General features: G+C 44.8%; 1 protein-coding gene across 1 annotated transcript; it reads right to left on the bottom strand.

The window, feature by feature from the left end:
- Positions 1-2,845: 2,845 nt before the first annotated feature.
- On the bottom strand, positions 2,846-22,370 carry PtA15_11A495 (uncharacterized protein; the record flags this gene model as incomplete). Its single annotated transcript, XM_053161409.1, has 17 exons — positions 2,846-3,215; positions 3,284-3,373; positions 3,454-3,552; positions 3,626-3,712; positions 3,792-3,800; positions 3,911-3,955; positions 4,025-4,261; positions 4,334-4,435; positions 4,508-4,576; positions 4,660-4,812; positions 4,930-5,028; positions 5,104-5,181; positions 5,267-5,326; positions 5,447-5,521; positions 5,610-5,661; positions 21,959-22,039; positions 22,154-22,370. The coding sequence occupies 17 exons, from the start codon at positions 22,368-22,370 to the stop codon at positions 2,846-2,848; spliced, it is 1,923 nt and encodes a 640-aa protein (XP_053025359.1).
- Positions 22,371-25,661: the final 3,291 nt, after the last annotated feature.

The following is a 25,661-nucleotide window of genomic DNA, read 5'->3' as shown; positions in this document are numbered from 1 at the left end:
CAATATTGGGCCATATTACATCAACAATAACACCAAATACTGTGCATCAAATTGCATTGTTTTGGAAGGCCGATGCAATATGCATTGTTCAAGGCTCATTGGTTGAGCTTTGCAATACAGGCTTTTTGTTGGATGAGAATTGGTTTGACCAATGCAATGCCAATAGATGTGATACCAATATTTATCGGTCTATCTGCGCATATATTGGTTGCATTGCATTGCATTGTCTCTACAATGCAATGCAAGGGTTTCTCACCTGCTGTATTGATCAAGCAATGCCATGCATTGGTTTTGCTATGCAATACAGCAGATTAGCAATATGGTGCATTGCCACAACAATGCAATACCAATAAATGTGCAATATTGCATTGTATTGCATCTGTTTCACCATTGCTTCAGATGCCCTGGCTCACCTGCTGACACGCCTCTGCTATCAATTGCCGTGGCCGGCCGGCCGCCGCCCTGCCCTGCCCATCTACTCTGGTCTGCCGCCTGACCCAAACTCTGTGGTCTGCAATCTGCATATCCTCCAATCCGTGGTTTCTGTAAGCTTTCCTGAAATCATCCTCAGTGCTTATGTCACCAAATGCACTCTGAGCTCAGCTTCCTGTGCATTCTGGCGCGCACTATTGCCGAGTGGATAATATACCATGCTCATCAATATAAATCACCACAGTGTAACCCTTTATCAAGCACAGGGAGTGTTGAAGTTTCAATCAAGCAATTTTTAACACATTGTTGCTTACACATCCTCAGCATTAGTGATGCTCAAATCATTGAGCTAAGTACACATTGCTATGTTGCAGCTGAATACAGTATATGTATGCTTATGATTGTGTGTAGTGTTGCCTCCAATGGTGATTGGATGGCAACAATGTGTTAAGCAGTGCCAGTTTGACACTTCAACATTGCAGCTTGCGCAGCAGCGCAAAAAATTGTGGCACTAAACACAGTTCAGCATCACAAAAAATTGCTGTGCCAAACAAAGTGCAGCAGGTACACCATTGCACTGCAAGAAAAACTCTAGAAACGCTTGCAGTTGAGATGCAGCAAGCTTGAATCAAGCCTCAGATCAATCTGGAGTCAAGCACCCAAATTCTGTGCTGGTGCACCCAACAATGGGAGGTTACGTTATCCGTAACAAAAAGTAATGGATAACTTAACTGAATTGGTGCCGTTATTGTTGTGCTAACGGCAGCGTTGTTTTAGTTACATTTTTTTCTGTTTTATTAGACCCGTCAAGTTATCCCCCGCAATATGGAGAGGATAATGTGCGGATAAAGCGGGGTTTTTGCCCATTTTACGGTGCCTTTACGCCAGATAACGCGGTTAGCGCGTTATTGGCGTTATGTTTTGCGGCAGCAAGGCGGAAAGTCCCCTCCGTTACGTTATCCAAACAAGCGCAGGAACATTTCACCAGATAACAATAACGCGTTGTCTAGTAACAGTGGGAAGTTACGTTACAAAAATCCCTCTGGATAACGTAACGTAAGTAACTTCCCATTGTTGGTGCACCTTGTTCAGCATCCCAATGCTGAACATGCTGTAGTGCTCATGCAGTAGGCTGAGACAAATGTTCAACCTTGAAAATGAGCATCCCCCTGAGCACCCTTTTATTTTCTTTTAGTAAACACTCCATGTGCCATTGAATCCAGCCAGAATAACATACAAAGGGTATTTCCACATGAAAGGGATATCTACATATGAAAGGGGAATGTGAGAAGGTTTATTAACACATAAAAGGGATATGTACACATGATGAAATGGGTATTTATGCATGAAAGGGGTATGTGCATTTATAAGTGGTATTTCAATTTGCACATGAAAGGGATACGTAAACATCAAAGGGGTATGTAGAACTGGATGATGAAAGGGATGTATAAAGCTCAAAGGTGACATGTAAAAATGAAAGGGTCATGAACACATGATGAAAGTGGTATGTACACATTGTGAAAGGGATACACCATCACACACATGAAAGGGATACACGCATATGAAATGGGTATGTGCACATAAAGGGGTATGTACACATTATGAAAGGGTTGAATGCATACAAAAGGGATATGTGCACATGAAAGGGGTATGTGTACATGAAAGGGGAATTTGCACAGGTATCAACTCAATATTTTGGAGCCTGTACTTAGTTTTTTGTACCTTAGACTCACTCTTGCATAAATTATGAAATGTGTATGTAATCAACCAGTGCTTGATTCTTGCATGAGGCACAGCTTGCCTTGAGCTCTTGCATCTCAACTGTAAGCAGTTTCTAGAGTTTTTCTTGCAGTGTATTTTTCTTGGATAGAGATTCAATTGAAGTTACTGGGCCTTGAAACAATCAGGAGGAGGATGGTCCACAGCTACAAGGAGCTTCCCATATTTCCATCAACATGCTTGCTTCATCATAGTTTCAGTACTTGTTGCTGAAATAACCAGGTCTGCATGTGAACTACATGAGAATTAGGGCTCTCAAATTTGGGTGACATAAAATCCTGGCTCCATATACTCTGCGACTAAATGTCAAAAATTTGGGATGGAATTCTGTATAATGTGATCTACTATCATTTCTTTACCCCTTACAGATCAGTCCATATCAGTTTTTCAACAGTGGACTTGCACTCATAAGGCTTGAAATTTGTATGTTCTCAACTATGAGAACCCTAAATACATATATCAAAACCCAAATCAATTATTAGGTATCAGAAAGATAAAATGAAATATCAGAGAGAGAAACTGAAATGTGAAATCAAGCCAGAACGCATAAGTGATAAGAAAGACAATCCAAGATCATTATACAGCATTCCTTGATTAATGAAACGGAAAAAGTTCAAGGAGGAGGCTGTCTTTTCTAATCAACTCTCTTCTTAACAATAGGAATTAAATTCCGGATTTTTTTGCGCAAGATTGCAAAAATATTCCTGAATGCGTTTTTACATCGCTCAGCCCACGAAGAAGCCACTTTTTTAGATTTCATCATTGCGGATTCGAGGCCTAATTCCAATTTCTCGCGAATCGTTCTGGGTTTTTCGCGCCATTCTTTTAGTTCTTTTGCGAACTCGCTCCTGTACACATACGGATTTCTGTTTTCGGCTTTGGGCTTTCCCTTCTTGGAGAATACATTGACTAGCACGTTTTTCTTGTCTTTGTATAAAACAGTCTTCCCGAAATGCTTTCTTTCCACTGGCGTCAAATTTGCTTCAAGGAGTTCTTTGAGATAGCTGCAGAAGCAAGTCATACATCCTGTCAGTAAAACTAGTTCGGGAACTGAATTGCAACCGGCACTTACGGGGAGAAGTAATGTTTTTCATGGTTTTGTGCAACCGCCTCGACTCCCTTTTTATTTATCAAGTCAAATTGCGTAGGGTTAACATTTTTCCTGTTGGATTGTTTTTTTATTTGGGAGCTGTGTCAATTCACCAAAGAATCTAACTGAAAGGAATACAATCACAGACTTACAGATCTTCCTTATGGAGATATGTCGCATAATTCCAAAACAGCTCATACGTTGGGAACCAGTCATCGTCCGCTATCTGGCCGAGACTTTGTTTGTGGTGTCTATTGCGCCACAAAACATTCCGTCAATTCATATGTTTAGAAAATTAGATTATGAACTAATTTCCTTGCTCACGCATTGATCCATGTGACAAAGCGCTTGATCTCAGCGTCCGATTGGTGCATACGGATTTTGAGTGCCATTTTCAATTCTTTAAATTGCCTAAAGGTTTTGATTTTTAAAAACACAAGACATGTCAATGATAGAGAAGAAGCGGAGGTTCTACGATGAAATGACTCACATGAAGTTGCTATTTTAGACGAATTTCAATGGTTGGTGGTCAAGGATGCAATGCAGGTGAGTCAAATCCTCCTTAACGTGAAATGCCACACTGGATGTGGATATATCTGATAAGCTTACGGGTCGTCAATGTTGCTAGGTGGGTCTTGACGCGGCAGAAGATAACTAAGATTTCAAGTGTAAGGGTTAGTCGATTCAACCAGATCATTTCGGTAGAGGACATTCCAAACTCACCCAATCTGTTCAACGAATTGGGCAGTCCGGACGTCTACGTCACTCCTGCCCGTCTGTCTTTCGTCTGATGATTTCTGAACCTCGTCTCCTGATTTTATCACCTTCTCATTTTCTTTTGATGGGGTATTCCCTTTCCAAACCTCTTCCCCTGATTCTACCTCATTCGCATTTTCTTTTCTTGAACCTGAATCGGAGACAGTGGGGTGGACCTCTGCAGAGGGTGGAGCTGTGATACTTCTATGGGTAAAGATAAGTGTGTCGGCTTGAATGCAGGTGGAAATCTCTCATGATTGTTGGTGATCTCCTTACCTTAGCTTGTTTTTTTGATCCGTGAAGCTGATGTATTTACGGCTGAACTGGTACACAGCGACTTGGTTTTGAATCCGCTCCAATGGGTCATCACGTTCCGTTCTGATAACACAGTGAATTTAGGTGAGTGCTTGGTAGTGAGAACGAGCAGCGTGACATAAAAATAATCTCAACTGTGCGAGATACGCCCCAAAATCTTCGTGGTCATGCGGAGGTATCAACGCAATAAGATCATCCCATGCACTGTCATTCAGATGTAAATGGATTTGAAGATTAGCAAGAGGGGTGAGTGGTTTCAAACACTGGACGATAGGTTGATAACTTGCGCGTAAGTTTTGGCTTTTCCTTCCATCTGCTCAGTTGCAGTGGCTGTGAGGAACTTGTGCTTAGCCTTAGGATCGGGGGCTCGGATTCCTTGTTCCTTCACGTGTACATGGACATGTGCACCTTTAGCCAGAATATGATATTTCGCGTCGGCACTACTCTCCTCAAATTGTTTAGTTCCAACCATCGTAGTTTTTTTTTGTTCAATCAGTCAGTGACAAGCCAACAAACTAAACTCTTCACGGCATTACTTGGAGTCAATCGGTACTCACAGAAAGTTTTCGCGGACGATTGTCTGCTGAAGGGTGCTCGTGAGGCCTAGCGCATTCTTTTCAGTGGTTTCCGATGTTTGAATATCTTTAGTATGATCCCTGTGGAACGATGTCAACCGTCCGGACTGTCAGTTTTAAATAGTGGTTGGTAGGCTTGGGAGCTGAGGTACTTACACGTGCTTAGTTTGGTGTACAAGCAGTCCATCTCGATACTGCTCGGGGATATCATTCATAATATCGGCAGGAATCTGGCTGGAATTTCACCGAAGAGGGAGAAGACAATGGTTAGATGCATTTGGGTGAAAATGAAAGCGGTCCCGAATTAGTGATGAGTCACCCTTGAATTTGTATTGGAGTAAATTTGCCTGAGTGACCAACAATGCCCATCTGCTCGAAGCTGTTGAGGTGATCAGACAGTGAAAAAAAGAAATCAGCAGAAAAAAAAAAAATGCTGCAAGTGAGTATTGTGAAAAGCGAAGAATGACTCGAGTGTGCTGTGGGTGACTTAGTTGCTCACACATTTCCAGCGCCAAACCCGACGTGATCGTGTCCGGTTTTCGAAGACACAACCAGATCCTTGGTGCTTTCCAAGCTATCATTAAGCATCCGGAGAAGATCATACATTCGCATGTCAATATGCCGCGAATCAATCTAACAGGCCTTTGTGGATCGTAGCTTACCCGTCGATGCCAACGGTACGCTTGCGCATCCTAATTGCAGCAAGCTGCTTTCCTGGTAACTCGGTCAAGATGTAGAACATCGTCCCGCAAGCAAGAAAGACCTTCCAGTGTGCCAGTGGTTTCCGCATCATCAAGTCGAATTTGCAGGTATCTCGGATTCAGTCGCTGAGGTTTGTCGATACTCCTCTCCGATATGAGGATCTAGTGTAGGTAATAATTGGTTAAGGTACAGAGGTAATGAGCGAGCAGGGTGGTTAAAAGGAGCTATTCTGACTGTTTATCACCAGGGAACAGGCGGCTTCGGAAGTGAAGAGCTCAAACGTTCGCAGCGCCTGCAAGGATTATCTGGTTTCATCTGTCTTAAAAGTTTCAAGTGTTCTCATCGACTGTTTCTCTTACACCACAAGAGGTCGATACCCAGGCTGAGGAGCTTTCAGGAGCAGCGGCCTTCGCCAGCCTTCGCCCATACCAGCCAAGCCAATATGTACATCAATCATGTCATGAGTCAGGATGTGTAATTCCACGTTTAGGTATCCTGTACATACATACCCTCGACCCCACTTTTCGAAACAACAAAAATAAGTATGTACAGCGGCTCCATCGCTAGAGTACACATAGCGCCCAGAAGCTTAACAAAGCCCAGAGAGCCCCGAAGGAGCCCCAGGTCTGTCTCACAGGGAGGCTTACCTGCATTCTCTCTTTTCATTCTTTCAAGATCAACCCTTAGCCTGTGGAAGCTGCCCCTCTGGACTTGAGAAGCACTCAGGAGCGCGCTGCTTTGATGCAATTTGGGCCTTGTAGCTGCCAATACAAGGCCTGATCCTCCTGATTGAAGTTTCCAAGCATTGGGGAAAAGTAGCTGTATATCACCAGGGGAGAAAGTGTTGCACTCTCTAGAGAGTGCCAGGCCACAATGTCTTTCAGGAACTCTGACTAATGTCAACCGTTACGGTATGTGACGGTCAAGATGAATCATGTTGATGTCAAGTTGAAATCAATCCAATTTCACATGCCACTCATGACCAACCACTGATGGCAGTTGCAGGATCAAATGCCAATGTTTAGTGCACATGAAGTTGAAGTTATGTTTGGCAAAATTTTCAGTCCTAGTGTATTCCATGGAATCGTGTCACACTCGGTGGAATAACGGTGGTGTTAGTTTTAGGATGACCTCTGTGCAGACTGACCCAATCAAAGTTTAGCAAGAGCTCTCCTGCTATGAAGAGGGCATTATGAACAATAATTTTGAATCCCTGTGAAGATCATAAGTTACAAATTTGACTGGGTTGAGTGCACCATCTGGTGGAGCTCAGAGGTTCAACTTCCATTCAGCCACTTTGCCACACCAACAGTTAATATTAAAGCCTTGCTGTCCAGTGTGTTTGTGTTAACTCATCACTATTGTAAGTTCAGAACTTCATCATCCTCTTCATTTTCCATGACCAAGTGAAACACAAGGATGATAATCGTGGAGCCCTCAGACTTCAGTTTTCAGAAATACAGCCAATTTCAACAGAGGAGGAAAAGGTAATATTTTTAAATGCTTTGCAACGGATGCCTGCTTCAACAATGGGCACCTGTGCTCAGTGTGATACAGGGAAATCCAAAATTATTCATCTGTGGCACAGGGCACCATGGCAGCCCTCAACTTCTCCTTACTGACAGGCTTTTGAGCTGCTGGCCATATTTCATGAAAGGAAGGAGTCTGGCTGATGTGCGCTGTGGATGACCCCAAAAGAAGCACCTACAAAGGTTCATCTATGTGTTACAAATGCATTCAAACAAATGATACTGATCACTAGGAGAAGGGCAGTCCTGATTGTTCATCAAGCCTTTCTCAGCAATAGACCGGATCAGGAAAGATTGATTTTGGTGGGTGCTGGAGTATAGCTGTTGCACTTCAAGACTTGTTTGGACCAGTATCTTGTTTCAATTTTGGAAACGGAATCAGATGCTCAACTTGGGAGAGATGACTGTTATTCCCAAGGCGTATGTCATCTGAAGTGTCCCAGTGGCAGCTCAGGTTAGATAAATCAATGTTTTTGACCCCTCAAGCAAGAGAAAAGCATTAAGGATGGCACATTCAATGGATAATTGGCTATTTGACAATGTAAATTTTGACTTTTCTGCCAGTACAGTATGCATTTTTGTTGCATGATCCCCACAGTATGAAGATAGGAGCATTTCATGTCAGCTTAAGATGAGCAGTTTCCATAAATATTGTCATTGAGGGAGCCCATGTGCAAAGGATCCGTCGTGTTGATCCATCCCAATTCCTCTGGAAAGATGCACTAAGAAGCTCCCCCTCAGTGCACAAATTCAACAGGAAATGACAGAGGCCAGAACACAAACCTACCAACCGCAAAACCACCCTGCAGTGCGTAGTGGCCGCTGTGAGCCTGAGTCTCTATAGTGACAGCAGGACACAAGAAATGGGGGACAACAGTTTGATTTCTTGGGATAAAGAAAATACAACTGTAAGAGAAAAAGAGAAAGAGAGAGAAAGAAACCAAGCAGGATAAGATAGAAGAGAAGTACTAGGTTATTCTAGTGGGAATGCACGTCCACTGGCAATGCTACTCTTCAGAAGAGTGCTGCTAATCTGTGCTAGAAGTGCTACAGCTTCCTCTCAGGAGGGTATCTGGATTAGATAAGTTTAATCCAGCCACAGTTTTTTAGACTTCTCTCTGGACAGTCAAGGTTCTTAATGGGAAACCTGAGGGACAGCCCTGCAACCTAGATTTTGAGGCAAAGGCCAAGTGATTATAAGGGACAGCCCTGTGATCAAGATACAGGCAAAGGCCTGTAGAATTGAAGGGACAGCCCTGTGATCAAGATAGAGGCAAAGGCCTGTAGAATTGGAGGGACAGCCCTGTGATCAAGGAGGAGGCAAAGCAAGAAGAGAAGGCAGATCAAGCAAGACACAGAGTTGTACCTCTGAGATAATCAAGGTTCAGTGAAAGAGGTTACTTACTGTCAATATCCTAGGCGCCTGTGACGGTAGGTATACTGGGAGTAGAGTAGGCTCTTTGGTGGTGATCCTGGGGTTATCTGGGTGGTGGTTCTGGTGTTCTGAAGTCTGTGTATCCGCCTCAGGCAAGGGGGATTCTGACCACGAAAATTTTCACAGTTTGCTTATGTAATTTACATATGTACATGTGGTTTGGCGCGCCAGGTAGTGCTGACACGTCACAACTGCGCAAGCGCGCCACAACTCAGTAACTCAGGGAAGGAGTATAGTTACAATGAATTGATAAGTTGTAACTAGGGTCAAAATTGCATGAGGAAACAGAATCTGAAGTCAAAACAAGGTTATCTCTTAAGATGAAAAAGATATAAAGTAATTTATATGTAACAAAGGTAGAACAGGCAGCTTTTAGGTCAGCTGTGATGACTCTAAGGCTGACATTCCCTACCACCAAAAGGGTTGGATTTCTGTAAGAAATTAAACCACAGGGTTAGACCTCTTCTCACTTCTGAATTTCCTGAGAAGGATAGCAGAGTCTGGGATGTCTTTCTCAAGGAGCCATTCATCATGATCAGCACTCATACCTTTGTATCTAGCTAAGTACATCATAACATCTCTGTTTTCCACTCTCAATCTCTTGTCTCTGAGAATATTTTGTATGACTTTACTCTGAGGGGTCTTATCCATGGGGGGGATGACAACTTTGACTTTCTGTCTCAAGGGGAACTTGTCTGGATTGGGGTCTTTGTATGGTTTCACCAAGCTGACAGGAAATGTGGGATGTTTCCTGCTAAACTCTTCAGTCAGTATCACTTCTACAGCATTTTTCCCATGTAAAGCTTTCACAAGGAATGGTCCTGTGAAGGAGTCTCTCATCTTCTTAGGGCCAGACAGGTTGTTGAAGTTTGCTGTGGATATTAGGACTTTATCACCAACTTTAAAAGATGGTTCTTTGTGACTCTTGTCCCATCTCTCTTTGTTGTAAGATGTAGCTTCTGTTATGCAGTGCTCAGCATGTTTTCTGGCTTTCTCAAAGATCTTTCCATAGGCAAGAGCAGTAGGATGAATGTCTACAGAGTCTTGCTTCAAGAAATTCCTGGGAAGGTTTGGGATCCAGCCTTTTTCTAGGATGGCAGGGGGTTTTCCAGTGGTTGAATGTATGCTGGTGCAATATGCTAGCTCAAGGATTGGTAGAAGTGAAACCCAATCATGAGTGTAACCATCATTGTCTTTGAATTCTAGACCATATGCACAAAATCTTCTGATCATATCTTCAAGTGTTTGAATCATCCTTTCAGCTAATCCATCAGTCTGGGGGTGGTAAGCAGTGGAGAAGGAGAGTTTTGTTCCTAGCATACTATGCAAACCAGTCCAGAATTCAGATGTGAACTTAGGGTCTCTATCAGAGATGATGATTCTGGGGATTCCAGTCCTAGGCATTACTCTGTTCCAAAACAGTATGGCAGTGTCCATGGCAGAGTCATCCTTGAAGCAGGGTACAAATATAGGGGTCTTAGAGTATCTGTCCACTATTACCAGACAAGCATTGAAACTAGCAGCTCCTCCAGGGGACAAGGAAGTTACCCAATCCATGTTAATAACATCCCATGGCTTTGAAGGTTCCTCAATTTTCATAAGCAGTCCAAATCTTTTGCCTGTGGCTTTATTTGCTTTCTGGCATCTATCACAGGAGGAGCAGTATTCACCAGTGTCTTGTTTCCAGTTAGCCCACCAAGCAGTATCAGCTACTTTTTCTAAAGTCCTATCTTCAGAAAGATGACCAGAGTAGACACTGTCATGGCATTCATGCAAGATGGTGTTGATACTTTCTTTGTCAGCTAGGACTAGGACAGAGTTGTGTTTCTCTCTGAAGTAGATGAGGCCATCAAATATGGAGAATCTTCCTTCATCATATAGCTTTCTCCAAGGATCTTGTAAGGAATTTTTTAACTGGGCATCTTTAGCATCTTTCAACAAAAGTTCAGACAATATGGTAGTGTTCTTGTCTTGCTTGTAGCCTTCTCTCACTGAGTCAAAGAACTCATTCTTGAAAGTAGAGACATGTATGCCCATGATGGGGAATCTATCATCATCCTTGTCTTCTGGGTCATAAGCAGGGTTACTGGGATCATTTGGCAAAGCCCATCTGCTCAGTCCATCAGCATTCTTGTGAATATTCCCATCTCTGTGGATTATGGTCATATTGCCTCTGTATTCTTGAATAGCAATCTGCCACCTGAGCATATGTCTGTTGGGAGTCTTCATGTTCAATAGTGATCTCAAAGCTGTGCAGTCTGTTACAACATGAAATACACTGCCATCCAAGTAGTAATGGAGTTTTTCCAGGGCCCAAACCAGACATAAGCATTCAAGTTGACTAGCACCATATCTTGTTTCACTGTCCTTCAGTTGTCTGGATATGAAAACAATGGGTCCTTCTTTTCTCACTCCATCAATGACTTGGACTTGATGTAAAGCAGCACCTAGACCAGTCATACTAGCATCTACATATAGTGTGAAAGGATGGGCCCAGTCAGGAAACAATAGCAATGGAGCTGTGGTCAGTTTCTCTTTTAACAAGTCGTAGGCTACTATTCTATGATGAGTCATCTCATATATGACATCAATCCTTGTCAGCTCAGTCAGAGGTTTGGCTATCTCTGCAAACTTCTCAATGTGTTGTCTGTAGTACCCAGCAAAACCAAGAAATGATTGCATTTCTTTCCTACTACTAGGCACAGGTTTTTGGAGGACAGCAGCTACTTTATTCTGGTCTATTCCTATGGCAATACCAGACACAAGATGGCCTAGAGCTTTGATCTGATCAAATCCAAAGTTACACTTCTTCAAGGAGATTTTCATGTTCATGTTAATGACAACTTTCAGGATTCTGTCTATCCTATTGAGGTGTTCCTCCCAAGTGTTGGACATAATGATGATATCATCAATGTAGATAATGACCCACTTCTCATCAATTTCCTTTCTGAATTCAATGTCCATCATTCTCTGGAAATGAGAGGGGGCATTCTTGATCCCAAAGGGCATTCTAAGGTACTCATAGATTCCTTTGTGCATAATAATCCTGAGTAGATGTCTGGAATCTTCTGCAATGACATTCTGGTGAAAACCTTTGAGTACATCCATGCTAGTCAGATACTTAGCTTTGGCCAGGTTGTTCAGAGTCTCACTGATCTTGGGAATGGGATACCTGTCTGAAGCAGTGTATGAATTCAAAGCTCTGAAGTCTCCTACCATTCTGGACTTTCCATTGTGCCAGGCAATGATTACAGGAGTAGTGATCTCAACTACTTCATTATGACCAACTTTCCTTAGAACATTCAGGTTTACTAGTTCCTCAATGTGTTGTTCAAGAGCTTCTCTGATTTTGGGGCTGGCAGGATAAGGAGGTCTTCTGAGGAGAGGAGGATAGGGTCTCTCAGTTGTCAATTTGATATGAACTTCATGACCTTTAATGGCACCAAGGGGCTGGTTGGTATTGGAGAAGGCAAGGTTGTTATTGTGGAGGACTTCAAACAGCTTCTCCTTTTGCTCAATAGTCAACTTATCACTGAACTTGGCTTCACAGAGTTCTTCTGTAATAAATTTCTGCAGTTGAGGATTGGACTTCTTTACAGCAGAAATTTCATTGGAAGGGCTCATTTTCTCCAGATGATGAGACTTAAAACTGAATTTCTTCCTCTTGTTCTCATTTCCAATGGTAAAGAATCTCTCTTTGCTGTTTGTGATGTCAAAGCCATAAAGAGACATGTAATCATTTCCAAGGATAAGATAGTCAATTCTTGCATTTTTCATGACTACAAATTCTGCTAGAATTCTGATAGAGCCTTTAGTGTGAGGAAAAATCAAAGCTATTTCTATTATGCCCATTGGTTGTAATTGGTCACTACAGCTGTGAAATTTTGCATGGTTAATTGGCATGAGCTTGTTTTCCCATTCTGGTAATATAGAGTCTAGCAATTTGTTGCTGATGATTGAGCAAGAAGCTCCACTATCAAGAAGACATGCAGATTGTTCTCTGGATTCAATAAGGACAGTGGTAAGATTTGCTTTTCCAGTAAGATGAGCTTTTCCTCTATCAGGTTTACATTTCATCAGTCTAGCATCCTCTATGTGGGAAGACTGGCAGGATTTGTCCCATGTCTGGGGTTGATGAGTTTCAGCTTGAATTTCAGCAATGGAGAAGTCTTGGTTTATCTCACACTCTACAGCATGTGTTCCAAAATCAAAATCAACTAAGGGGTCATAATTGGCACCATTCCCATTGTCCATGGCAAGAATCATATGATTGGTTCTATGATTCTCTTCTTCTTCATCTAGTTCTGATTCAGACTTGTGTGGTTCACCTTGATCTTCTCCATTGTCACTCTTGGGATCATCATCATCATCCATTCCTACATTATTGATCCTGTTCTTCTTCTTAGGGCATTCCCTGGAGAAGTGACCAGTTTGTTTACAGAAATGGCATATAAGTTTTTCTTTCTCAGGGGCAGGGACAGGATTCTTTTTGGCAGAGGTGTCAGCCTTAGAGTCATCACAGCTGACCTAAAAGCTGCCTGTTCTACCTTTGTTACATATAAATTACTTTATATCTTTTTCATCTTAAGAGATAACCTTGTTTTGACTTCAGATTCTGTTTCCTCATGCAATTTTGACCCTAGTTACAACTTATCAATTCATTGTAACTATACTCCTTCCCTGAGTTACTGAGTTGTGGCGCGCTTGCGCAGTTGTGACGTGTCAGCACTACCTGGCGCGCCAAACCACATGTACATATGTAAATTACATAAGCAAACTGTGAAAATTTTTGTAGTCAGAATCCCCCTTGCCTGAGGCGGATCCACAGACTTTAGCACACCAGAACCACCACCCAGATAACCCAGGATCACCACCAAAGAGCCTACTCTACTCCCAGTATACCTACCGTCACAGGCGCCTAGGATATTGACAGTAAGTAACCTCTTTCACTGAACCTTGATTATCTCAGAGGTACAACTCTGTGTCTTGCTTGATCTGCCTTTTCTTCTTGCTTTGCCTCCTCCTTGATCACAGGGCTGTCCCTTCTATTCTACAGGCCTTTGCCTCTATCTTGATCACAGGGCTGTCCCTTATAATCACTTGGCCTTTGCCTCAAAATCTAGGTTGCAGGGCTGTCCCTCAGGTTTCCCATTAAGAACCTTGACTGTCCAGAGAGAAGTCTAAAAAACTGTGGCTGGATTAAACTTATCTAATCCAGATACCCTCCTGAGAGGAAGCTGTAGCACTTCTAGCACAGATTAGCAGCACTCTTCTGAAGAGTAGCATTGCCAGTGGACGTGCATTCCCACTAGAATAACCTAGTACTTCTCTTCTATCTTATCCTGCTTGGTTTCTTTCTCTCTCTTTCTCTTTTTCTCTTACAGTTGTATTTTCTTTATCCCAAGAAATCAAACTGTTGTCCCCCATTTCTTGTGTCCTGCTGTCACTATAGAGACTCAGGCTCACAAGAGGAGTCAGTTGGCTTATCAGTTTTCTCAGGGGCAGGATTGCTTCTCCAGTGGGATCTGTTTGGAGTGTTATAATTGTTTGTCACAGGCTTGTTCCTTTTCATGACTCTGTCTATGACCTCTTCAGCAATTATAACCATATCCTCAAAACTCATTTCAGTGGCATCTCTTTTGTATCTGCTTTTAATAGCATGCTCAAGGTTTGGAGGGCATTGCTTTAAGATTTTCTCACAAATAAGATACTGACTGAGTTCAGGTTGGTAAGCTTTCAGTCTTTCTCTCTGATTACCAAACCATTTATGGATTTTCCTCCCATCATAGGCAAAGTGATCATTCTCAAACTCTTGTTGCATTTTCCATTTCCAGTTCTCAGTGCCAAACTTGTTTCTGATGGCATTCTTCCACCAAGCCCAAGATTTGTTTCCATACTGGTCTCTGATGCCTAGGTACCAATTCCTTGCAGTGTCAGTTAACAAGATTGTTAATCTACTGATTATCATGTTATCCAGCATCAAGTAGTCTCTGACCAGGATACCAGTGTTTTTAATCCAAAGCTCATGATTGTAAGGTAATTCTCCAGAGAATTTCTCCCAGTCTCCATTTTTGGGGATACCTTTCCACAGTTCCTTCCTCATTTCAAAGTCTATTGCTCCATGATCAATGTAGGGGAATTCCTCTGGGGTCTTAGCCTCAGGAGTATTGCTAGCAGGCTTAGGAAAGTTATCTCTTGGTGGTCTCTGGGGTTCAGGAGTAGGAACAGGAGGAGGAGGTCTGTGTTCCTGTTGTTGCTCATGGTGGACATTCTGGAAGGGATTATTGTATAAGAGATGAGGGGGTTGGTCTCTGTCATCTGGTATTAACACGGAATCCAGCTTTGAGCTCACAGTGTTTACTACAGAAGATATGTCACTGAATCTTCTCTTAGATTGTTCAAATCTGTTGTGCTCATTGGCATGAAGGTCATTGATCTGATTACCAATGGAAGTAAGATTGTTGCTCACTTTCTCTTCAAAATCTTTCAGATTTTGGCCAATTGTATCCATGTTAGAATGACATTGTGATTCATTTACCAGAATCAAATCTTGAACTGTCTCAAACTTATCATCTATGTGTTTCTTCAGTTGTTCTAACACATTGTTATTCACTGTGGACTTCTCTCTGGCACTTTCACCTATGTTATTCAGGATTTGATCAAGCAAAAAGGGAATGAATTCATCTTTAAACAGATCAAGAATTGAATGATTCAGGACATCTTTAAAATTGCTGACACAAGATTCAAGAAGAGTACCAGGAATGGTTTCAACAGTACCAGATAATTCAGAGAGAAATTTAGAGAACAAGACTTGTAATTTTTCTTCTAGGAACAAGGGACCATTTCTAGACATTTCAGAGTTAAGGTTATTGAGAAAAAATTCTCTATTTGAAGGATCAGAGAGATTATCAATATCTAAACTGAGGCCTAGTGGTGAATCACTACTTAAGGAACTTTTGGGTAAAGATTCATCTAGTAAGGGCCTCTCCCTCTGGCTCTCCCGCGTCCATAGATTCTCCTCACTCCTCGTGTGGCTCTCATCAGGTATTCTCCTATCTCTAGTACTCTCTGAGTGTCGTCCTGGGGGCGTCTCCAGTTCCTCCCTGATCCTCTCCAATTGTCTTGAGGATGAGGGGGGTTGTGGTCTGCGTATCCTTGCTGCGTGTGAGGATAATGGGGTGGATTGACCCCGCCAGGTTGATAATGAGGGCTGGGGCGGAACAATTGAACCACCTCTCGCGGTATAGAAGCTGGTATTGGCCTCACTTGGAGCGCTTGCGGCGGCGGCGGCGGCGGTGGTTGCTGCGGCATTTGAGGGCCGTGGTAAATCTGACCTTCTGGACGCGGTTGTGGAAGTTCCTGACGGTTGGAAGGGGTAGGACCCTGGAACTCCTGCGTTGGTACTCGGTACTGTAAGCCCGTAGGCTCCGGAGTCGGCGTGGCTATCATTGGTTGATAGTTGGCGTGTGGCGCTACGGCTAGCTGCGAATGGTGGCGGATTGTTTGATCTGCCGGGTTCTGTTGCGCTAGAGATTGATTCAATTGATGGAGCTCCTCGTTGGGGATCCATTCTTGGCATAGACGGATAGCGTCTGCTCTCCCAACCAGCTCTATAATCATTTCTTGCGTCATCGAAGCTTGGGAGAGGAGTCTCTTCATCGAGGCCGTGTTCTGCGCCTCTCTCGCTCGGACAAACATGTCGAAAGTAATTTATATGTAACAAAGGTAGAACAGGCAGCTTTTAGGTCAGCTGTGATGACTCTAAGGCTGACAGCCGCACTGCCAAAATCCGGTTGCAGCTGTGCCTGCCACAGCAAACTGATCAGTTGCTTCTTACTGCTGGGCTACCCATTTGCACACAGTCACAAAACCCAAGACACCACCACATCCACTAACTGATCAAACTCCACAATGACAAATATTGAGGTATGTAAAGGATTGATATATCTGACAGGCTGCAGTAGCTGCATTGTTTCCCATGACGGCATGAGTATCATGGACATCAGAGCCTGATTGTAAAGGAATAGTGGTGGTTGTCACCGTGGCTGGTCATGCTGTTGCTGATTAGTTTGCTCTGTCTCAACCCTTGCCTCACCCAAGTGAGGGTTTTCCCCCTATCTTACAACCATTTTTTCCGGGTTGCTCACCCTGGTGGATTGTCCACAATCCCTAGGTTGAATGTTGGGACTCTGGGTAGACTTGAGCACGAGTGAGTCGAACGGGATCCAGAAAAGGAAGTCTTTTCCCGGGGATAAGTTCAAATTCAACCCAAGGAGGTTGAGATCAGAGCTGCGCATGTACTATTCTCTGCTGACGGACATTGGCATTTGTGATAGAATAACTTAATGTCATATGAAGGGCAAACCAGAGGTGATCTCCTGCGGGAATCCTCATGGGAGGCTGGCCAGATAGAAGGTTGGTGGTGCAGCTAGTTCACCCGTCCCGCCAACTTTTTGAACAACCCATATGATCCCAGGAGTAAAAGACAGATGCAGACGTCGGTGCAGGAGATGGCGCAGCCAACTTGACAATGGGGCTTTGTAACCCAATATGGTATGTGGGTCGTGGAGGCCAACAGCGTTGGGCGAGAGGTTGGGAAGAATTCAGCATGTGTGTTGGCGTCACATTCAGAAAGCAACAATCCCTGCAGAGGCATCATCCACGTGAGCGATCCACAACTGGGTTGTCTGTGAGGGCATGAGGGCTAACCACATTGCAGCCAGGGACTATGCATGTTATAATTGGGGGTTCTGGTTGGCCACCACAAGAAATGTGATGCTCAGAAGGCAACCTCACAAAAACTCTGATTCATCATGTCTACTGCGTTTGAAGGAAGCAAGACCAGCTGCAAAAATTGAGTGGTGAACCGGATCATAGGTCATGCTGTGATGCTGTTTGATGTGTTACATGAAGGCCGCCATGAGGAGGTTTTTGTGGTGATATTAAGTTCTAAGACGTGGAGGGGGGACATCAAACTGGTGAAAAGTTGATGGGCCTCTCCCATGTTGGACGCGAGATCATGTCCACCACAATGAACGGCCGTACGTTACGGTGGACATATGCAGCCTCACAAAAAGTTACCGGACAGGTGAGGGGCCGGGGCTCAATGGCCTTGGGGCATCAAGGAGAATGAACAAAGGCTTGGTTGTGGGCAGGCGGGGCAAACCCAACAACCACAAGGGGCAACAAATGCACCCAAACAAGAATAGTTTGATTATTCACAACAGAACTGACGCACCCAAAGATAAGAGTGATCAAAGGCAAGTGGGGACTGGCACGTGTGATTAATTTCATGTGCAGAACATTAACTGCCTGTGGAATCTGTGGAATCACCTGCACCATGCCGAGGCACAGTGCAAAGCTTTCCCTTTGTTGGCTGGTCATAGGCAGGCTTGGTCATAGCCAATCATTCTCGCGGCCAACAACTGATTCCTGACCTACAAGTGTATATATGCCTTGTCCTTTTGACCTAGTTGGGCATGGGGCAACTGAAGCATCGCCCGATCTGATCCATCCATCTGTGATACCCTTGAAGATGATTGAGGTTTCCGGCAATATCCATCTCTTGAATACTGATCCGAATAACATCAAATATGTCGGAAATAAGATAGAGATAAATATGGTCATTGCTTCGCATCAGCTCCCCCCGGAAGTTTGTTCTAGGTCCTACCATGAGTACAGAGTTATCCTCGACTCGTCAGCCACATCTACAACAGTTCCTGCAATATTATATGACTTCTGCACCCAGATTTTCTTTTCCGGCCAGCTTCTTGTACCCGTCAACTCAATTTCTCCAATTATACGTGTGGAGAAGCTGGAGTGGCAGGTTCATCGCGGAGAGTTTCCTCTCGCTCAAGAATTCAAAAGGACAAATGCCTTTGGGACGGTCTATGTTGTGAAGGTCCATGTAAACCCAATTGTAGGTTGTGTTGGGCACATTGAGGTTGTTGATCAGGACTTTCATCTGGTCAATACTCCCCCATGTAACCATGATAACAGTTCTCAGTGCAGCAGGCCCACAGGAACTCACTTCAAATCTTACAGTCGAAGCCGGCTCACATCAAGCTCATCGCGAGGCACGGCCAAGCACAAAAGGCGTTTCAGACTCTTCGACGTGGGGATTCCATTTGGTTTGGAGGTGCGGTGGAGGAAAGGTCACACTGTGACACAGGGTTGTTTGCCTTGGGTGTACGCAATTTGCTGGCTAATTTTGCCGTTTGGACGCTAATGAGATGTGGTGGTTGCAGGTTGAATATGCGACAAAGCTGCAGCGATGCAATAAAACTGTTTACGGCTTGAGGAACTGTCCCAAAAACTGTTTCAAACTCCAAGTGAACGATTGGAATGGGCAATCAAGAACCAAGCAAAACCGCCGGAAGAAGGTTCATCACACCACTGCATGACCGTCGGGACACAGAGATGGGGTCGATTTACCTTCCCCTCCCAGGCAGTTTCCAATTTGCTGTTTTCTATCTCTTTCTCATTGTCTGACGGCCTACTTGGCTCATGCTCTGTTACTGCTCTCACGGTTGTTTGTCAGCCAGCAACAACTGAAGTAGTGATCTCTGGAATAGCAGATAGCTCATTGGCTTGCTTGACTACCACCCAGGGCAAATACTCCTCGCCGGCTGACATTATATGTCTGCCTAATAAAATCACGCTCTTGTTGTGATGAGCCTCCTCTGACCCGGGGCATGGGAATTTCTTGAGAGTAAAGAGACATACTAGCGCTTCGCGCGCAAGGAATACAACAAATGGCCAACAATTCAAACACAAGATGTTTCATTTACGCTATTTTGACCGTGGATTCAGACAGGGAGATCAGTGAGATAATATAGCAGAAAACAGTGATGCAGCGGCATGAATGGATATCTGACACGCAGAGAGAGGAATCTGAAGGTACAAGTTACACCTTTACTGTGTCATGACCAGGATGGTCAATTGCTTATTTCTGCAGGTGCACAAGGCAGGAGAAAGGGCGATGTGGGGTTCCCAGCCCCCCATTGATTGAGAAAATTGTTGGTGATCGCCTCCGCAAGCTCAAACTGAGTTGGCGCTTTGACTTGAGCCATGGGGCAGAGGATATCGCGAGACTCAAAGAGAGGTCGAAAGATCTGTACCAGATACGCAGAAAGATGTTTCCAGATTGATTCTTCAGGCGTGTGTGGTGTTTTCGAGTGCTGTCTGATGACGGACATTGCCTGGATGAACAACATACAAGTCGAGATTCCAGCAACTCGGTGGTCTCTTGAAGTGACAAACAGCCCGCGGACTCCAGCAAGGACAAAATACACAAGCGGCTGGAAATTCTGTTTGCGTTGGTAATTTTGAAGGTGATGTGCTGCGTGGGCTGTGGGATTGGCTAGGTCTGAAGGAGCCTTCTGGACCGGAGTCATCGTGTCATTGACAGATGGCTGATTGCTTTGGGTGTTTGCTTTTTTCTGAGCAGGTGTCAAAGGTGCATCACTCAGGTAGTGGGTCTGAAGGATGATGTACGCCATCATAACATCGATGACGACATTCCGAAATTCGTGGATCACGTCGACGGAGTGTAAACGTTGCGCGGAGACGTCGGAATGGTCACCAGTTGGGTTTGGAGGGTCAAAGGCGGGGGACGAGTTCTTAACGGCATCGAGATATGCAAGGGTCGCAACACCTTGAGCAACATGATCATTTTCTTGAGATGAACTGATTTTTGGTGGTCGGAATATGGTGTCTGCCATGAATTCGACAGAAGCGGCAACGAGCCTTGCCCAGTCAGTGTGCAAGTGGCGGGGAGGGTTGAGGAGCCGAAAGAGGCCGCGGACAATTGTTGATTCCGGATGGGGAGTTTTGGTGAGTGTTGGGATGAATGACCCGGGTCGGAGGTCATTAGTCTTGTCCCCAAAGCTAGAGAGCTTGGGGAAGTCAATGAGGTCGGGGCAATACCACTGCTCGCTGGCACATGGCGCTAAGAACCCATCCGCTGGGAAAAATAATGTTAGTTAGCAAGTAACGGTTTTATTAAAGCAAGGTGCTTACCAAGTTCGGTGATAGTTTGTACCCATCTGCCATATGAACCACCTGTGCGTTGGAAATGGAATTTCTGCGTAGGTGGAGCTGGTGGGGCCATCATATGTGCGCGATTCTGGAGCAACAGAACCAGCGACTGCCAGGTGGTCTGATATTTTGACCAGGATGGTTTGGAGCCGGTGAACTGCTGGTGAATGCTGAATACCTGCGCGCGGATGGGGTCAGATTTTATAATGGTCAGCTTGACGGGGTGAGGGCTTGCAGATGACCGGGCTGGCTCGCTGTTTGCGGTGTGGCTCTCTGACGTGGTCAATGGCTGTTCTTTGGTTGCAGATGAGGCTTGAGCAGGGCCGGTAGGACTTGCAGGCGTGAAGAGATTTGGCGATTTGGGTCTGGCAGCCCCAGACCCGGGGGGATCATCGGGTACTGTCTGATGAAGGCTGTGCGCTGGATTGTTTGGCGCGGAGGTGTCGGGGGAACGGTTGGAGTCTGCCGTGCAAACATGAGGAGGTGGCGGATTGGTCAATGATTGAAGGGGACCAATGCCCTGGAGTGATTCATCAGGAATGGGGTCCCAGGGGTTTATATCCATTGGCTCAGCGGCTTGAGTGTTGAGGGTGGGCGACTGTAGATCTGCTGTACTGGCAGATGGGTTGTCATTTGAAGGGCCGGTGGACAGGCCGGTGTTGGTGGTGGGAACTGAGCCCTGGGCTTGTTGTGGAGACGGCGCGGGATTGTCGGGGTTCTTGATCAGCAGATCCACCGCTCTGGCAGTTGAGGGTTTTTTTGTTCGACTGCGAGTCACACGCTTGCGTGACTTCTTGACTGGGCGAGACGTCGAGGGTGAAGGATCGGTAGGGTTGGTAATCTTGATATCGTCTGCGTCAGGGAGAGCACCGGTTTCCTCCCATGCTGGTGGTAGGAAGGAGCCAGTGGGCTGTGAATAAACATGATCGGCGGTGAGGTTGATGAATTGGTTAGATACTTACTCCGTCTGCTGCTCATTAAGGAGTCAGCCAGCTCCTCAGCCTTTTGTTTACAGTGACGGGGAAGCTTGAGCGCTAGGATATGGGCTGCTGATCGGGCGGCGGCATCAATTGAACGAGCAAATTCTTCTGGTGTGATCTCCTGTATCTCCGTGGGAAGGACAGATTCCTCCGGATCAAGTGAGGCTGCGGACAAGGAGGATTGATGTTGAATTAGGAATGCTTGAAGGGAAGGCGCTGGGATTGACCGAGTGATGTTGTTCTGCTCGAGATCCTGTTGGGCTGGAAATATGAAATTTGGCTCAATTCGACACTGCGGGTTTGGCACGATGACCAGGCAAACTCACTGGGGGGTGGTGTGGTCCCTGAGGATTCGGTTTCCGTCAAGCAACCGGAGTCATTGGTTGCGGGATCGTCGCGGGGAGAACCTGGATGAGACATGAGGTGTTCTCATTCAGCGCAAAGGTCAATGCGGAGTGGATTTGGGGACAAGTGGGAGGAGAGGAACTCGAGGGGAATGTGGGCTGGTTTATATGGCTTACCCCTATCGGGACCCAAGCCTTGGTGCTGTTCATGACCAGAGTCCTTTGTGATGAAGTTTGCGATTGTGCCCGGGACCTGACGTAATCCAGATAGTGCAAGACAACGTGCAGTTAGACCATGAGCCAAATGCATGTGGCTGATGGCAGCATTATGTTCAGCAAATGAGGGTCCTTTCTCATATAGTGGAAGATGCTGATGTGTGGCTGAAGCAGGCATGCGACTTAGTTTGTCTAACGGTGTTTGCGCGTTGCGAAGGCAGTGATAGTGGTCACTACTATGGAAGAGGGTTCACTGGGCAGCATGGTGTCTGACTGTGTTATATGTAGTGAACTGCAATATCGTCTGGCCAAAGGCATTTGAGCCCGCCAAGCGGAACACATGGGCTCACCCTGCGCAGCCGCTCAGGTGAAGTGGGTGATAAATGCGCACGGTCTCCTGAGCTGAAATCCAAGTGGAATACAAGGATGTATGTTGGTGGATGCGGTTCCGGCGGTGAAACGCAACTGCAAATCACTCTGGATGGTGGTGTAATTAGACTCCATCCTCTGGGAAAGTGCATCCAAAGATCACGCGGGAAGCCCTGTCAATGACAGGCGGATTTGTACAGTGGGGTGGGTAGTGCGGGCGGGCCTTCGGTTGGGCCATCGGGCTCTCTACGGCTATGTATGTCCACCCTGAAGTTCGGCCGAACGTCAGGGTGGACACCGATGGGTGCCTGATGAAATTTTGCTGTGGTGTGCTACATGTGTCCAAGGTCACAAGTCTGTGTCAGTTCTGCCACTACAATCATGGGCCCCACGAGTGTAACGATCCAAATACAGGGGGCACATGATGCCCACTAATACAGAAAGTCCTTCAGCAGGCCTTCTTGGGGACGCTTCTTGAGTATGATTTGAATGGAGCTTCCCCAAGAATGACAACTGGGCATGACAACAAGAACGACTTGTAGTCTGATTGTGTCCACCCTCATGTTCGGCCGAACGTTGCGGTGGACAGTTTTGCCGCCATGTTAGTAGGCAGTGTTGACACACATCTCAGCATGGGCACTACCTCACAGCGTTTGGAACATCTCTGTGAGGGTGAAATACTACTGACGATAGTGCTCACAGCCTTTGTAAGGTCTAAATCACATCTCAGTGTGCAGGAAGTGTGGAAGCAATACACCACCTAACAAAGCCATACTTGCATTGGCAGGCAAATGTATATTGCGCCAAGCAGAAACAAAGCACAAGAGACATCGACATCTTGTGCCACAGCACGGTGTGATGTTCTTGCACAAACTAGGAACAGAGTGGGGTTGTCATGGGAGAGGGAGACTGAATCCGTGAGAAGAAAGTTAATGTGCAAGCCGAGTCCGGTGTAGGGACTCTTGTGGGACACTAAATGTTTATTTGGTGAAAATATCCTCTGAGGGGGAAATAAATTGCTAATAGGTTGAAAGGCTATTACAACTTACGGGTGGTTTGAAAGACCTGCCCCTCTAATGGTACTATGCAAATAACTAAGAGTCTTGTAATCAATATTTATAAAGATGTGGCTGATTCCAAGATAGATCTTACTTTTGTATAGTAATCTCTATCAGACCTAGATTCCTCAAATCACTATTCTTTCAGATCTGTTATAACTTCTGATGATGGGGGGATAATGTAATCCAGTGGGATCAATTATGTAAAATACAATTGTTGTTGATGTTGGGTTGTTGATGAGAAGGTTGGTAATGATCTCTTCCTTAAACAATCTCTTGATAAGGCACTTTAATCAATACTAGAGCTCCTGGTTGCTACTACACTACTACTACTTGTTATAATTGTTGTTGATGAAGTTGGTAATAATCTCTTCCTTAACAATCTCTTGATAAGGCACTTTAATTACTACTAGAGCTCCTGACTACTACTACTACTACTACTGACTTAAACTTAACACTACCACTACCACTACCACTACCACTACCACTAAACTACCACTGTAACTAAAACTAACCACTGTGACCAAACCTCTGTAGGCTGATGGGGAAAAGATCTGATGAGGGGGGGAAAGAGGCCTCCTTATATATTGAAGGGTGAGGGAATTTAGCTCCAGGGGAACTCCTTGTGAGGGCTATTTTCTGCAGGGGATATCAGTTGCACAGCAAGATATGCATGTGTTGCACTGCCTGCCAAACAATGAGGTAATGGATTCTGCAGGAGGGGATATCAGTTGCACAGCAATATATGCATGTGTTGCACTGCCTGCCAAACAATGATGTAATTGATCCTGCAGGCAGGCTCCTTGAACACCTTATCTGCCTGCATATGCTGCACTGCATGATATCATGTGTTGCTAGGTGACCCAAACAACCTTCCGTAACCTACCATATGCCTGCATGTCCAGCTGTTGCCTTCTTCCATCCAGAATATTGGGGGTCAAAGCCTCTCCTCCCACCTTGCTCCATCCTTCCTTCTTCCTCCTCCCTAATTAATACTTACATCCATATCCCATCATACTGAATCCTAGACCCTTATAAAGTAATATACCACCCTTATAAAGATAATATACCCTTACAACACTGCCTTACTTGATACACCACACCATCCTCCCTTCCATTCCTGGTTGAGACATGTGCTCCCAATACCTTCCACCTCTTCTATTGATAACATCCTTCCACCTCCCTGCCATCCTACCTAGTCATGGTCCTCCATTCCATCCCTGATCACGCCGTCCATCCTACATGATCCTAGTCTGCTGTTCCGTCCGTGCTAACACTATCCCTCATCCATCTGTCTGTATCTGTAATGAATCCATTCCTCCCATCAACACATACACTGCTTGTATTATATATAACTTCCTCCTCTTATAATGAATGATAGCTGTATCTATGCTGTCTCAATACCTCTGCAATGTGCTTTTGGCATTGTCACACCAATGGAGCACCACATCCCCCCCAACTTAATGCTGTCCACAGCATTCGTGACAAATGCCAAAAGAACCATATTCAATTATTCACCAAAAGAATTGTCCAACAGTCGTGATTTCCGTTCTTCCCAATCTAATATTTCGAGTCCCATTTTTGCCGTGTCCAATAGTTATTTTCCTCCTATACCAAAGCGCCAGTTGAAATAAGGTATTCTAAAATTAGTGATTCATCTCCCCTTCCTACAACTAGTCCAATTCCAAGTTCCAAATGTCTAAATTCACCACTACATCTTAACTGTAATCCCTGTTGTTGTTCTGTGACATCCATCCATGATCCAGTATAAGACAAAAAAAATCCCAATCCTATCTTTCTTCCTCTCCACACCAATGACATTGTTCCAAGGAAAAAGCCAGTTTATTCCGCAAAAGGTTGTTGAAAAGCAGTATTTAATAAGATCCGGCCTATTTCATCCTTCCCTCCTGATACCTGCTCTATATGATTCTACAAATTTTTCCAGTCCTGATGCCCGCAATCGATGAACCCCGCTAATCCAAAATACTCTTATTTTGCCCTGTTGTTTTGCTATAAAATTCCAAGTCCTATTCCACCCCATC

This window comes from Puccinia triticina, chromosome 11A, assembly GCF_026914185.1.
Source record: "Puccinia triticina chromosome 11A, complete sequence".
Lineage (NCBI taxonomy): Eukaryota > Fungi > Basidiomycota > Pucciniomycetes > Pucciniales > Pucciniaceae > Puccinia > Puccinia triticina.
Note: the sequence above shows the minus strand (reverse complement) of the source record. Positions and strands in the feature narration are given on the sequence as shown.